Raw genomic sequence first — 14,684 nt, 5'->3', positions numbered from 1 at the left:
TAGTGAAACCAACCACCCAGGATCTCCAGATTCATTCTCAGGCCTGTTAAGAAGTACAAGCAGTGTGCTCGTTTCGGCAGCACATATACTAAAATAAGAAGTACAAGCAAGGTGACTGAATAAATATTTGATGACAATGTGGATAAACATTTGGAAAACAAGAATCACCACCAGGCTGTTTGAGGAAGGGGTGGGGGACAATGAAAGTCTTTTGATATCAAATCAAGACTGGGAGTCTCACCAGGACTGGCAATCACTTTGTTCAAGACTGTGGATTTGTTTTTTGTTTTTTTTGGTACTGGGGATCGAACTCAGGTCCTTCCGCTCATGCAGCAGGCGGCGAAACCACGGAGCTAAATCCCCGGCCCATGGCAATCACTTTGGATTAGCTTCAAAGAGTTTGACTGTTGATGTTAATGCTGCAGACAGTTTGGTGTGGCATTCTTACCACATGAACATGCAGTCCTGTGCTTGTGCACATATGTTCAGTCATTCACTTAGTTCTCCCTAAACATCAGAGGCCTGTGCAGATTTTCTTGTCTGTTCATCCACTTTCTTCTACACAGATCTGTATTTTCAGCCCTGACCCCTTTCATGAACTTTGTTTGATTAGAATTTCTAACTTTGCAGCTAGAAATAAAGATATCATGGTCTATCCCAATCTGCTTAGCCTCAGGTGGCAGAAGGAGTCCCAGGGTAGATTCTAATGGGAGTTTTGGGGAGGGGAGAAGGCAAGGGGAACATCTGAGTGTAGTATTTGTCCATTCATTCTTTCAATAACACACACTTATTGAGCTCATCTGTAAGCAAGGCTCTGGGGATTCAGAATCCAGAAGATACAATCCTAGCCCTCAGGGAGTTCCCAGGCTTCAGGGATCCCAGGGCTGACTGAGGGTAGAAAAGGGAGTTCCCAAGAGCTAGGCAGCAGGAGCAGTGATCTACAAGGGCAAGTAAGCCTACAAGGAAAAGTTTTATCTTTTAGGAGTGTAATAGAAAATCCCCCAAACCCTACTTTGTTCTGCATACTCCAAGACAGGGGCTAGCTCTTGCCTATCTTCATATCCCTAGAGCATCTGGTGCTCAGTGGATAAATATTTGCTGAAGAAATAAATGAATATGTAAAGCATTTTAGGGCACAGCTAACTGAACTTGGAGAGTAGCAGAAGGAAAGGACAGGGGAGGTCTTCTTAGATATCATGGTCTTTAAGCGATATCTGGAAGTATGAATGAATGGCAGATGAGACAAGGGAGGAGTCGTGGCCAGAAGGAACAGTGGGTGCAGGCATCAAAGAGCCTGGAGTGCTGGTGGATGGTTTTCTACTGCTGGAATGTACTGGAATGTGCTGGAATGTGCTGGAATGTAGGGTCTGTGCTGCCAACTGTCTGTAGATGATGAAGCTGGAGAGGTGAAAATGGCCTGGGGAACCATTTTGAGGTGTTTGGATTTGTGCAGATTACAAGCAGTCCTGGAAGATAAGGTTTAAAGTTGGGCAGAGATGTGACCACTATATGGGTTGAAGAAGGAGCCATCAATGAAGGTGGCCAGAGCTTCTCCTCTAGAGTTTTAGGACTGCTACCTACCCCATCTCCTACTCCACACAATCAGGAGCCTAAATTCCTACCCTCACAATTGATCTTAACAACATCCCATGCCAATTGGCATGATAAAGGGAGTCAGCAGCTGGAAGAACAGAGAGTGGGTACAAAGCTGCTGTGGCCAAACTTCCAGATCCTTGTACCCTTGAGTGAACATAGGCAAGGACTCCCTGGTGTGTGTTAGAGGCTTTTTAAAGGCACCTAATGAATCCTCTCATTCCACAGATGGGAAAACTGAGGCCCAGGGTGGGGTACCTGTCTGAAGTCCCATGGTAGAGTCAGGACTAGGACCTCTGGGGTCACAGGCTGCTTTGTTCTCCCTAGCACTGGGTAGCCTTGTTTCTTTGAGGTTAGGGCAAGAAAAGAAAATGCCCGGGTGTCAATACCTCTCTGGGTTAGCTCCCAGTACTCTGTCCCCAGAGAATCTATCTGAGTTACAGCCATGCTGAAAGAACACAGGACTGGGGACCTGATAGATTTGGGCTTAGAGCCCAGCTTTGCTACTCTCCCAGCTTTGTGACCTTGAGCAAGTTACTTAACCATGCAGTTTTGTCATCTGCAAAGAGGAGATAATAATACCCCTTGAGAAATTATAGAGGGGATTAAATGAGATAGTGCACATCAGGTGTCCTGCAGGTTAATGCCTGGTGGGTAGCCCACACTTATTTAGTAGCAACCATTGTTATTCTTGTATTCTTCTAGGCTTCTATTTCTGCTCCTGGTATACTGGCCCACTGCCTGTCTCTGGTGTGGAAGCTCTGGGATTGGGCATGGGCCCATGCAGCATCTCAGCTAGGCAGGGGGACATTTTTCAGGGTATCCCAGAAGGTAGGGAAATACCTTGGCTAATTTGGGTTTAAGGCAAATGCAGATTAAAAAAAAAAATCATGGATCTGGTTTACAGTCCAAGATTGTATTCTTTTGCATTACAAAATAAAATTTAAAATATCAAAAGGTGTGTGTGTTTGTGTGTGTGTGTGTGTGTGTGTGTGTGTAATTATACATGGTGGGAAGATTTTTGCCATCCAAAAGGACTTTCCTACTTACAGCATGGTTTCTTTCACTCACCAGTTCCTCTCAGGGCTCTTACTCTGGAGTCAATTTTCCTAGCATGATTTACACCGACCTTCCAGGAAAGGGCTCTCTGTTCCCCACTGTCTTGTCACCCTTGACCTTCTTGCAATGTTTCCTTGAGCTATGCACTGAGCCAGCAGAAACTTGGATTGAGAGAAATGTAGCTGCCATATTTCACAGATATACCATAGATTGTAGGATGTACCATGATTTTATGTACCCCCAAGAAGGAAAAACACTGTCCGTTGTAACTATAAGATCTGATTGATTGTCAAACAACTCCTGATTGCATAAATGTAAAAACATTCACTTTGTAATCAATAAAAATGTTGCATTTGAACACAAGGGTTGGCTGGGTAGGCTAGCATACAGCAGAAGGAGAACATTTGGGGAGGCCTAGTCCCCAACTTATACTTGGCTTGACGTTATTTTTTCCTTTGTTAAAGAGAACACTAGTCTGTAAGTTCTATGAATGCAGAGACCGCGTCTGCTCGGTTTGCCACCCCTCCCCCCCATAGTAGGGTATTCAACAAATATTTGCTGAATGAATAAATAAAATAAAGGCACATTATCAAAGATGTGGAAAGCCCAGAAAAGAAAATGAATCATTCACAATTCCCCCTCTGTGGGTATTTTGGCTTATTTCCTTCAAGCCTTATTTCCTATGAATATGCTCTTTTATATACATGTAAACATAATGTATTATTAAATTTAACTCTGGGATGTGTTTTTGTATTTCTCTATTAATATGAATGAAATGATGAAATGAGATGATGCGGAAAGGCTTTGAAGACTGTAAAATGTTTAACAAATATCTTATTATTAGTTATCATAATCAGAGGAATACTGGTATGAATGAGGCTGATTTGCTGAGAATATACTTCAAAGGAAAGCATGATTTTGCCTGCTGAAGCTGGGAATATGCTGTTTTTTCACTCCGCTCATTACAGGGAGTCCCTCAGTTTGATATGCAGAAGACAAACAGAGACTCAAGGCTTCTTCTTTTTTTTTTTTTTTGGTACCGGGGATCAAACTTGGGTACTTGCGCTTGTGCAGCAGGCGGTGAAACCACTGAACTAAATCCCCAGCCGATTCAAGGCTTCTTAAACATCATCAGTTCCAATTTCCTACTCAGCCCAGATATTTCTTCCACATCACACGTGGAGGGTAAAAGAAATAGGCACATCTCTCAGGCTGATGAAGAAAAGAGGCCTCTAAGAACTTCATCTTCTCCCATCTCTATCAGTGGGAGGAAGAAGCTATGCTTTAAATTTCAAAGAATGTTCATTTATTCTGCTGCTAACAGCAAGGTATAGACTAGAGGCAGGTCACTGCCAGATAACAGGGGTAGGTACAGTCAACAAACCAGAGTCAGATTTACCTTGGATGACAAGTCAAAAACTTACCTGTAGGTAGTTCAGGAATTCATGTACACATTTATTATCATTATTGTTGTTGTTATTATTATTATTATTATTATTATTTTCTCAGTACCAGGACCAAACTCAGGACCTTGAGCTTGCCAGGCAGGTGTGGCACCACTGAGCTAAATCCCCTGGCCCTATGTGCACATTTATTGGTCTAAGCTGTGCCTGGTTCTCTGGAGGGACACAGGCTTGCTCACATACCCCAAGAGAGTGCTGACACAGGTCTCTACTTGACCAGATTGGCCAGGGCCCTCTGAGCCTCTCCTCTACTGGCCCTCAACCTTGGCCTATGCAGACCTGAACAAACACTAACATAGCCATCCCTGAGGTGACTGTAGCCTCCTTAAAGTGCCTGTCTGAGAAACTAAAGGAGGTAAAAGAATATACCTTTGAACACCTGAGGATAGAGCCCCTGTCCCCCAGCCTCGGTGAGAGGGTAGGAGATCCACTTCAATAAGCTCCAGTGAGCAAACCCAGAGGAGTTCATGTGGATAAACCCCTTACCGTCCCACTGTTCTCAATGTTTTCCTTCTGAGCCTCTACCCAATCCCTTCTCTCCCTCATCTTCCTTCTCTCATTCTGCCTTTAAAACCCCTGGTCACCTCTGTCCAAATCCAAGTTGATTTCTGTTCATGCTGGACTTTCTTCAGTGTTGCACTTGGATGTTACTGATGGAAATCTGCCCTTACCACTTCACCTAGTGCCTGGCTTTATTTATCTCTGCCAGGACGCAAAAGCCCACTGAGGCTAACAGCTCAGGCTCCAGGCTCAGCCAGGTTGCCTGTCTGTCTGGGTGCTTTTGTTGGGCGATCCACATTCTCACTCTCCCTGGCTCTCAAGTTTTTAGTCTTAACCTTGCCCCTGAACTCTTTCTTTACTCCCAGGGATGTGCTGTTCTGCTCGCACCGTTTGGACCCCACCTTGCCCACTCACAGACATCCCCATTCCTGCCCTCTTCATCTACCTCGGTCTCTGGAGCCTGCAGAGGCCAGGCTGGTCTCCCAGCAGCTTCTGCCCTTGACTCAAAGCCACCATCCCACCCCCAAGTGCTGTGGCAGAGGCTGAACTTGGCCTTTACCAACTGCCCCAGCCTGTGTGTGGGGCACAGTGATGAGGCCTTCACTACCAACACTTCTCCACACATGCAAAAATGGAGCTTGCTTAACAGATTCATGACCAATTTTTAATGCACAATATTGATTTATAAAATGGCTAAACAGCTGAGATTTGTACTTGATGAAAGATGGTATTTGAGTCAAATTTTAAAAACAAGCTGAGTTCCTAAGTTATGTGTGTCCCTCACTTCCCTGTTTGGTCACCTTTCTCCCTGACTCTCCCTCGCCCACACCCTGCCTTCCCCCTGCCTAGAGCCTCCCCGAGAAAACTGTCTCCTGTGATCTGGCTGAGGGCTCTCTTCGGTGTCCTCATCTCTGCAGTTTTTACTCTAGGCAAATCAGATGTCAAAAATCCAGGAGATAAGAGAAAGGAATGGTTTCCATGTCTCTCTGCCATCCTGCTTTGAGACTCCCTCCCTACTGAGAGCCCGTGAGTCTCCTTTCTGAGATGTAAAACCCACTGCTGACAGGAGGCAGTGCCAGCCTTCCCTCCACAGACTGGCAGAGTCCACCTGGCTGCCCGTCTGGGGCCCCTCCCTGGGCCACATCAAAAGGTAGGTGGGAGTCCATGTACAATGAATGGTTCACTCCATTAACTATGACAGGGAGTGACATCTCCCTCCCTTTTCATTTTGTAGGTCGCTTTGAATTGCATTAACACAAGTGGTAAGACTATGAAACCCTGTTTCCCTTAAAATCCATTGGTGATAGTTTCTCTTCTTTTACAGTGAGACTACCACACTCATATAGGATGAGTAGCAGTGATTGATATTCTAAATAAGTATCAATCACCTGGGTGGGGGACCAAGATCTTTCAGGAAAGATCCCTGACCCACCTCTTACCAAAAATACTTGCTAATTCCTTGTACACTAGCTATGTGACTTGCTTCCCATTTACTCAGTATTACCTAAGCACTATACTTGTCATAGTCTTATTGGTTGATCATAGTTTTGTCCCACCTCAGGTCCACCTAGTGATTTCTCATTGGACCAATATTACCTAAGCGACTGTACTTGCAATCTTACTTCTTGACTATAGTTTTGTCCCACCTTGAACCTGTCTCACCTTGTGGCTTTGTCCCATAAAACACCTTTGAGAAGCTGGATGGGCAGGTAACCCATTTTCTGGTCCCCCTTCTGTCATTCTTAGACAGAAGCTATCTTTCTTTCACTAAAATTTTCCTATTCTTGAAAAAACCCATTGGTGAAAAAAATTCTTTTAAAATTAATGTGCAGAAAATCTACTGTGACAGAATGTTATGGGAAAAAAATCCTAAACCAATTCAGTGAAAAAGGAAATAAGCTGAGTTTCTCCACATACCCATTTTTAGGAACCAATAGGTGGTACCAGAGAACGGGTAAAGGAGGTTAATCAGCATCTTTCTCCAATTTCAGGGTAAAGATCTTTATGGAGTCTCCTGGTTTCTGGTGCAGCCCCCTGGGTGGATTCAGATCCAGAGGTGCGGATCTCATTTCTACTTCCTCCTCATGCTTCTGCAGGCTGAACCAGGCTGAGGACCACCAATCTGGGAAGCCCAGGGAACTTACCCTCTGCTCCTGTGTGGCCACAAAGGTCTGGAACCCTGGAGCCACCCCAAAGCCCAACTCCTGGATGAAAGGTGGCTCTGACTGACTGTGGATCTGAACTTTCACTCCTGCTTCAAATGTCGTTTCGTCTGTAACAACAAAGATGGACAGAGCCACGGTTAGTAACAACAGTTGCTCATGGAATCCTGGGGTTGAAAAGCTCAAGGGGATGCTAAAAAGACCATGTAGAAGACAGAATAATGGTTCCTAAAGATATCCACATTGTCATCACTGGAAACTGAATATGTGGCTTTACCTAGCAAGAGGGATGCTGCAGACATCATTAAGTTACAGATCCCGAGATCTTGGAGACACAACCCTGGACTGTGCAGATGGACCCAGTGCAGCCACAGAGATCTGTATGAGAGGCAAGCAGGAGCCTCAGAAGGAAAAAGGTAAGATGCCATGCTGTGGGCTTTGAAGACAGAGGAGGAGCCATAAGCCAAGGGATGGAGGCAGCTTCTAGAGCAGTGATGGCAAACATTTTAGAGGAGTGTCCAAAATGCAACCCCAAACCCACTTATTTATCAAAAAGTGCCGACACTGCAATTAAACCCGAACACTGAGGTTTTATTTTAGAAGAAACAACTCATACATTAACATCTTTTGTCTTAAAAGAAAAACAAGTAACACACGTGTCATAGGTTCGCCACCCCTGTTCTAGAAGCTGAAAAAGGCAGGGAAGTAGATTCCCCCTACAGCCTCCAAAAGGAACACAGCCTTGCCAACAGCTTTGATTTTATTGAGTCTAGCAAAACCCACTTTGGGCCTTTGAACTCTCAAATTTTAAGGTGATAAATTTGTGTTGTTTTCAGACACTGACTATGGGGTCATCTATCACAGTAGCAATGGGAAATTAATTCAGGTCAGTTAGACCAACTCCTTGGCTCAGCTTCCAAATTTGTAGAATGGGATTATGATGTAAAAGGTAAAGGCCTTTACCAAGCTTGACTCCTTTGCAGCCTCCTAGGCAGGCTCTTTGGAGCTATTTTATTTTATTTACTGACTTCTCTACTGGGGCATGAGCTGGAGGCCAGAATGTCAGGAGAAGGGAAACATGATGATGCAGCAGTGGAAATGTGAGTACAGGGCTTGCTTGTATGCCAAGGTGCCTGCCTTCCCTTTGCAGCTATAGGAGATAGATGACTACAGAAGAAGCTGCCTCCTTCCCCTCCCTGTTTTTAACTTGGACAGGAGAAGTGGCCCTTGGCAGTGGGAGGTGGCAGGGGTGGCAGAGTCTGTCTTACCCTATATATTATGCCCACAATTGGAGAATGCACGTAGGCAGCTGCATCGCCTTTACTGGAGCCCTTCTCTGTCTTGCCCTCTCTAAACAGCCTGCAGAATGAGCTTCCAAAATGTAACCAGCATAGATGTCTCCCTTGTTTATAAGCAGCCCAGCTCCTCACCCTGCCCCAGTTCCAAGCCTTGCTCTGGGCAGCACTCTGCTTCGATGCATATGTGGTCACACCTTCTAGGGCTGCCTGCTTGGTCATTACTGGTCATTGCCCTGCACACAAATATATGTATCTCCTTCCGCCCAGAATATCTTTCTATATTGTTCACATGGCCATTTCTGTGAAGATTCAGTCCTCTAGCCCGACCCAAAGCAACTCCTCTTTTTCTGTTGTAGCTTCCACATCCTCCTGGTAGGGGTCCTGCCACACCCTGTGATCATCCTTTGTGTCACTGTGTTCTCCATCAGGCTGCAACATCCTAAAGCCAAGTGCTGAGCTTTGTCTCTGGATCCTAAAGATCCTGCACAAGGCTAGGCATAGCAGGCATCCAGGCAACACCTACTGAATGAAAAACCGGGGAATTTGGAGTTCAACCTCATTCACTCATGAATGGGTAGGTCCAGTCTGGCTTCTAAATCAAGAAATGTTCTCAAAGAAAAGGATGAGGAGAGGGTGGGTAAATGCAGACAGAAATGAGAGAAGATGGAGTAGGAGCTTAGAATCAGAGACAGGGATGTGTCAGTATTATGACCATGGCTTGGGGAAGGTTTGGGGACACACAGAAAAGAAAGGCTGAGTTGGAAGGGCTGGGGAAAGCCATGGATTGGGCAAGACCCACAGAAAGCATGGGAGCTACTGAGCAATGCAGGCAGGGGGACACTTCAGAGTTGGTGAAATTCCAAGGGCGGTATGGAAAGAAAGCCCCAGCAGGTAGACGGGGTGGAGCTTTCATAATTCAGACAAGGAGTCCAGTGGCTGACATGGGGCTTCAGGGAGACCCTGGACTAGAATATGGCTTCACAGAATGGAACAGAACCTCAGACAATCCATGAACACATCCACCTTCTCATCAGCAGTCAATTGATCTGTGATTTCTTTACCTGGGCCACCCCACCCAAACTGCTATCTGTGTGTTCCTGTATGCCTGTGGTTTTGTGTCACTCTTTCCCATATGGTGAATAAATTCACCCACAGATGGTGAATTCCTCCAGAGAGGACAGCACATCTTACTCATTCCATTGCCCCAGGGCTGGCTCATGGGTGGATCCTATGATGGACTTCAGATCAGGGAAGTAGACTTCAAGAGAGGCAGGACTAGGTGGTAAGAAGGGACTGAGTAGTCAGCTTTCAGCAGCTATGTTTTCTAAAGTCTGCCCAAGGAAGGGGATGTGGAGCCCAAAGAAGAGGCTTGAATGGGAAAAGGAGCATGGAGTGATGTGGAGATTACAGGATGGCTGTGCTGGCAAGAACCAAAAGTACGTCCGTGAGCCAAGGGAGGGGCCGGGAGAGGTGTCAAAATGTGTTTTCTGGAGCTAGTTGAAGCTGTGATACAACCGAGCTTAGGAAACCTCATAGCTAGTAAGACCAGGCTCAGAGGAATGGACCTGTGGCTTAGAGGAAGAAATGAGAATGGAAGCCTTTCTGTCAGAAATGCTGGGAGTAATGGGCAAAACAGACAGCCTAGTGCACCTGTGCCAGTGAGAACGGCCCAAGGCTAATCAGACCAGGTTAGGGGTTTGCAAGAGGCATTAGTTTATTCCAGAGGGAGTGATAACTGTAGCAAAGAGTAAAAACCTTCAAATAACCTTGTTTCTTTACAAACATACTACTATCGGATGAAGGGAGTGGAAGAGGATGGATAAGGTTTCAGCTCTTTTTAGACCAGTGCTACCCAAGGGAACTTTCTGCAAAGGAGTTAATGCACTGTAACCTGTGCTGTCCTACAAGGGAGCCATGGGCCATGAAATGTGGCTAGTGCCACAGAAGAACTGGGTTTGTCAAATTTTTTTTTTTTTGGTACCAGGGATCGAGCTTTGGTTCTTGCACTTGCGCAGCAGGCGGAGAAACCACTGAGCTAAATCCCCAGCCCCTTGTCATTTTAATTAATTAAAGCAAATTGACATAGCCACACAATGCAGTGCAGATCTAGAACATGGCTGCTGTGAGCAGACCCCAGGCCCCTCAGAGCTGTGGGGGTGATGAGGAGGCCACCATCCCACTTTACTCCTGTGGTTCCTTGTCCAGAGGCCCTGGGTGACTTGGGTGGGGTTCTGAGCACCCAAATGTATTTACCTATGGTCAGGCCATGGCTGCAGCCCCAGATCCCTGGGGCCCCGATTTTCCAAAGGCACATATTAGCACTTGCTCAGAGAGTTTGCTTCTATTCCTTGCTAGCGTCCCTCTGTGGATTGGCCTCCAGGTTGGTCATGACAGCAGCCCCCTCCAGCCTCTACCCTCATGCCCACCCTAGTCTCCTCTATCTCCTGGACATGGCACATTATTGACAGCCAAGTTACCAAGCACAGACTCTTAGAGCCAAAGGCAACCTCAGAAATTCTCACACTAGAATGCATATTAAAATCACCCAGAGAGCTCGGGTCCACCCCTAGAAATTCTGATTGAGTCTCTCTGGGGGAACCCCAGGAGTCTGCAATTCAGGAATCCTGATATAGGTTATCTGAGGCCAATCAGATTTGGGTAAATAGCGATCTAGTCCAGAGAAAGGAAATGACTTGCTCTTTCTACCCCACTCAGAGTGTGGCTTTTAGTGTAAGCAGATGGCCGGGTTCATAGGTCTGGGGCTCCTGGGAAGTGAGGAAAGGAAATATAATTTTCATTGTCATGTCTCCCCCAACCTCTACCACAGAGCATGGCTCCTTAATAAATCCTGAATGAAGTAAATGAGTGCGGGACTGTCCTCTGTACATATCTACTGTCCTCTGCCCTCCAGCTTGCTGTGTGTCTGCCCAGGCTCTGGTGGACCCTGGGAAACATCAGCACTCCAGGCCTCCCAAGGTCTCACCTGCTGAGATACAGGTGCAGTGCACACATAACAACAGCAGCACTGATAGCAATGCCAATACTGAGGTCACCTGCACAATGTGTGGTTCTTAGGGCAAGATGAAAACATGGACCCCATGTTAAAAACACTGTTAAATAATGGGCTGTTAAAAATCTTAGAAGAATTATTTTTAAACATAAAAGAATTTCCAGGTGCTGAATGCAGAGCAGGTGGCCCTTTATATGGGGCCCCATATGTCTGCCCTGATGGTCCATGGTGGTGCTGGACAGATTGTGCATATCCTGGTAGTGCTTGCATCACCAAATGCTTCTGCACTGAGTTCCTTCGGAGTTAAGGCTCTGTGTTCAGGGAAGGGTTTGCCTACATATCATGAACACCAGTATTCAAAATGAGAGAGAGGGAGGGAGGGAGAGCGGGAGAGAGAGAGAGAGAGAAAGAGAGAGAGAGAAGAGAGAGGGCACTTGAGAGAGAGGGACGAGAGAGATATTGACAGAGAGACAGAAAGCCAGATTGAGAGGGAGACAGAGAGAGAGAGATTGAGAGAGAAAGAGAAAGGAAGAGAGGAACAGAAAGCTACTATATACCTGCTATGTACCCAGTGTTAGGAGCTCTTGTTAATTGGAACAAAGTTAAAATCCAGACAGCTTAACGTGAAAGATCATGCTGAATCAAGAGGAGCATGGTTTGGCAGAGATCCACCTGCAGACGCCAGACTGTCCCACACTTTGCAAGAGCACAGACACGACAGGCACAAGGTGAGGTCTACCTGGGAGTATGTTCTCAGTACATGGAGAAAGGATTTGGGAGCGATATGATAGAAGTGATGGGCAGAATGCATAATGAGACCGGGAAAGAACATGGCAATAAAAAAAGCTTAAATCTTTAATCTTTGAAAATTATAGGAAACATGCCAATGAAATAAGCATTGGAGAGAAGGAGTAAGAAAAGCTTCTCTGAAAAGCTGGAGGAATTTTCTAGGCTCAGGCAAGGGATGTATTGATACAAAGTGATCTTGTTTTGGACAAAACTGACTTTATTGCAGTGGCTAAGTGATGGCCCTAACTCCACAGACAGCCTGAGGGGAGGGAAGAGGGAGGCGGCTCAAGAGGGGACTTCCTGCGGTGCTGGAGGGCACCACACAGGCTGGCTGCTGCAGGTACCTCTTCCCAGTGCTTTCCCACTCTGCTCTCTACCCTAGTGTCCAACTCGCAGGGACTGTGTGGATGGACTCCCTCGGTATCTAGCTTCTAGTCGGTATCTAGCTTCTAGTTGGGGCCAGACAGTGGCAGACCTAGGTAGGAAACTGGAGGGAGAGAAGAGATTAACTCAGTGGTTTCGCTGCCTGCTGCACAAACGCAAGAACCTGAGTTCGATCCCTGGTACCAAAAAAAAAAAAAATATATATATATTTATATGTATTTATATACATATACACACACACACATACATATATCTCCTTATACTGGTTGAAAACCACTTGCTTGTTGATTTTATGTTTGGTCCTAACTCCACCTCATCTTCCACTACCCACCCCTTCAAGGATGTCCTAGAGATGGAGCACCCACTTCCCAAATGGCAGAGTTAGGCATTCTGAGAAGGTAGAAACGCAAGCTTCTCCCATCTGGAGGGTCAGAACCACAGGGAGCCTAGGACAGCCAGAGAAATGTTTGGGGCCCTAGGGCCAGGCAGGGTGAAGTCCAGCTCTGTGACCTCTACCAAGTTATTTAATCTTTTGGAGCCTCATTTTAATCATCTGCAAAATGGGTACAAACATAATGAATCTTCTCCAGAGTACTACTGTGAAGCTTAAATGAGACACTGCATAGGAAGCCTTGAGCATGGAGACCAGTGCCTAGGAAGAACTCGGTGATCTGTAATGCTACCATCGTCATCTCCACCATCATGATCATCAATTCATTATTTCTGGCTTTCTACCAAACTCAACGGGACCCTTTGCTGTATTACTTTGTCATTCTTGTCCCCCTTCTATTGGATAATTTCTGTACAGCTTTCTTGTCACCACTTCCTCCAAGTTTTCCCTCCATTGGGTGGCCCAATATCTGTTACTATCTTTAGCCTTGGTCACCACTCTGTCAAGACTGAGAGACCCTTAAGGGAAACGATCCCTGTTTTAACTGTGTTTATGTACATGGCAGTGTTCAGTAAATGCTTGTTGAAGAGAACATAAATGCACAGCTGTTCTCTGAGCCTCCTGGAATCCCACCACCCCTGTTTTACAGATGGAGGTGCTGAGCGGCATGTGGATTTGCCCCCGGTTTTATGGAGAGTCTGTGTCCACGCCGATCCATCTGAGGCCTGCCGAGCCAGCTCTGTCCTCAGGCAGCAGATGTTGAGTCATAGTGGGAGTGCTTGGGGCTTGAGGCCAGAGGCCCACAGCTCAAGGAGCTAGGTAGCATCAGCAATGCCTGCCTGGAACACCACCCTGGAGGGCCCTAGCTGGCATTACTGCCTTGTGTAGCTGACATCTTCCTGATCCTTGTTGCCATATCACAGCGGCTTAGCTGAGGACCTGTTTATCAATAGCTACCTTTTGGGTCTCAGTGCTCCCTGGGATCAGGGAGAGAGGCCTGGTATGTGTTTCAGCCAGGTGTGGGGAGGCTGGGCCCAGCAGCCACCTGGACAACTCACATTTCATGGTAGCTTTTCTGGCTGCTGCTATTGTTAAGTAGCTACTGTGGCTCTTTGCATTTCCTTGGGGATTGAACAGTGTGTGTGAAATGTGTACATGTTTCTGAGAGGGAGAGAGAAAGAGAAAGAGAGAAACTGTCTCTGAAATATAAGGACATTGCTCTTATTCCTTCTTACCTCCCTAAAGTATTTCCTGAGGTGCTGCTTTGGAGTTCATAGGCAAAGAAAGCAAGCACTGACCCTCGTGAGAACCGGACACCAAGTTGGGTCCACACGTGACCCTCATTCCATGGCTAGTGTTGTAGGAAATGCCTGCTGTGGATATGTCCACAGGTCATGAGCAAACCAAGCAGATTCTCTGTCCTCCTGGAGCTCGTGTTCTGGTTGGGGACACAGGCAACAAACAGGGACACGTGTAACATCAGGCCAGCATGGCACATGCTAGGAACTGTGGAGTAGGGGAAAGCAGGAGAATGCAGCTTTCTTGGATGGTATCAGGAAGGTCTTTTTAGGTGCTGGCATTGGTAAACCTGAGTTGATGATAAACCTGAGGGAAGTGAACAGATGAGGCCTAGGAGGAACCATGGGAAAGCATTTCCGGTGGTGGTGGGGGTTGGTGAGGAACAGCATGTACAAAGGCCCTGGAACTGGTAGGCACTTGCCCTATTTCAAGAACAACAAGGAGGCCAGAGTGGTCTGGATACGGTCAGAGGTCGGATGATAATTTCATTTACTCCTGGCAGTAAAGGGAAGCACCTTCATTTTACAGATGGCTAGACAAAGGCTCAGAGAGGTTTGCTTGCCCTAGCTACACAAAGAGAATCCAGAATCAAACTTTTGTGCATTGGGCTCCAAGGTTCAGGCTCTTCACATTCTTATATATGGCCTTGTTCATATATACTGTGTGCCTCGCTAATGTCACTGGTCACATTCTGCATTGGGCTGGGGTTCTTTGGCACTTTTCAGGCCAGGAACC

General features: G+C 46.3%; 1 protein-coding gene across 2 annotated transcripts in view; it reads right to left on the bottom strand.

Moving 5' to 3' along the window:
- Positions 1-14,684, bottom strand: part of Asic2 (acid sensing ion channel subunit 2) — a 1,077,068-nt gene that overhangs the window by 60,169 nt on the left and 1,002,215 nt on the right. For both annotated transcript variants that reach the window (XM_013067767.3, XM_004870614.4), the window contains exon 3: positions 6,761-6,888. In XM_013067767.3, the coding sequence (XP_012923221.1) occupies positions 6,761-6,888 (128 nt within the window). The remainder of the gene's footprint in view (positions 1-6,760; positions 6,889-14,684) is intronic.

This window comes from Heterocephalus glaber, unplaced genomic scaffold (assembly GCF_053883595.1).
Source record: "Heterocephalus glaber isolate CG9 unplaced genomic scaffold, H.glaber_assembly_v1.0 deba00001564, whole genome shotgun sequence".
Classification (NCBI taxonomy): Eukaryota; Metazoa; Chordata; class Mammalia; order Rodentia; family Bathyergidae; genus Heterocephalus; species Heterocephalus glaber.
Note: the sequence above shows the minus strand (reverse complement) of the source record. Positions and strands in the feature narration are given on the sequence as shown.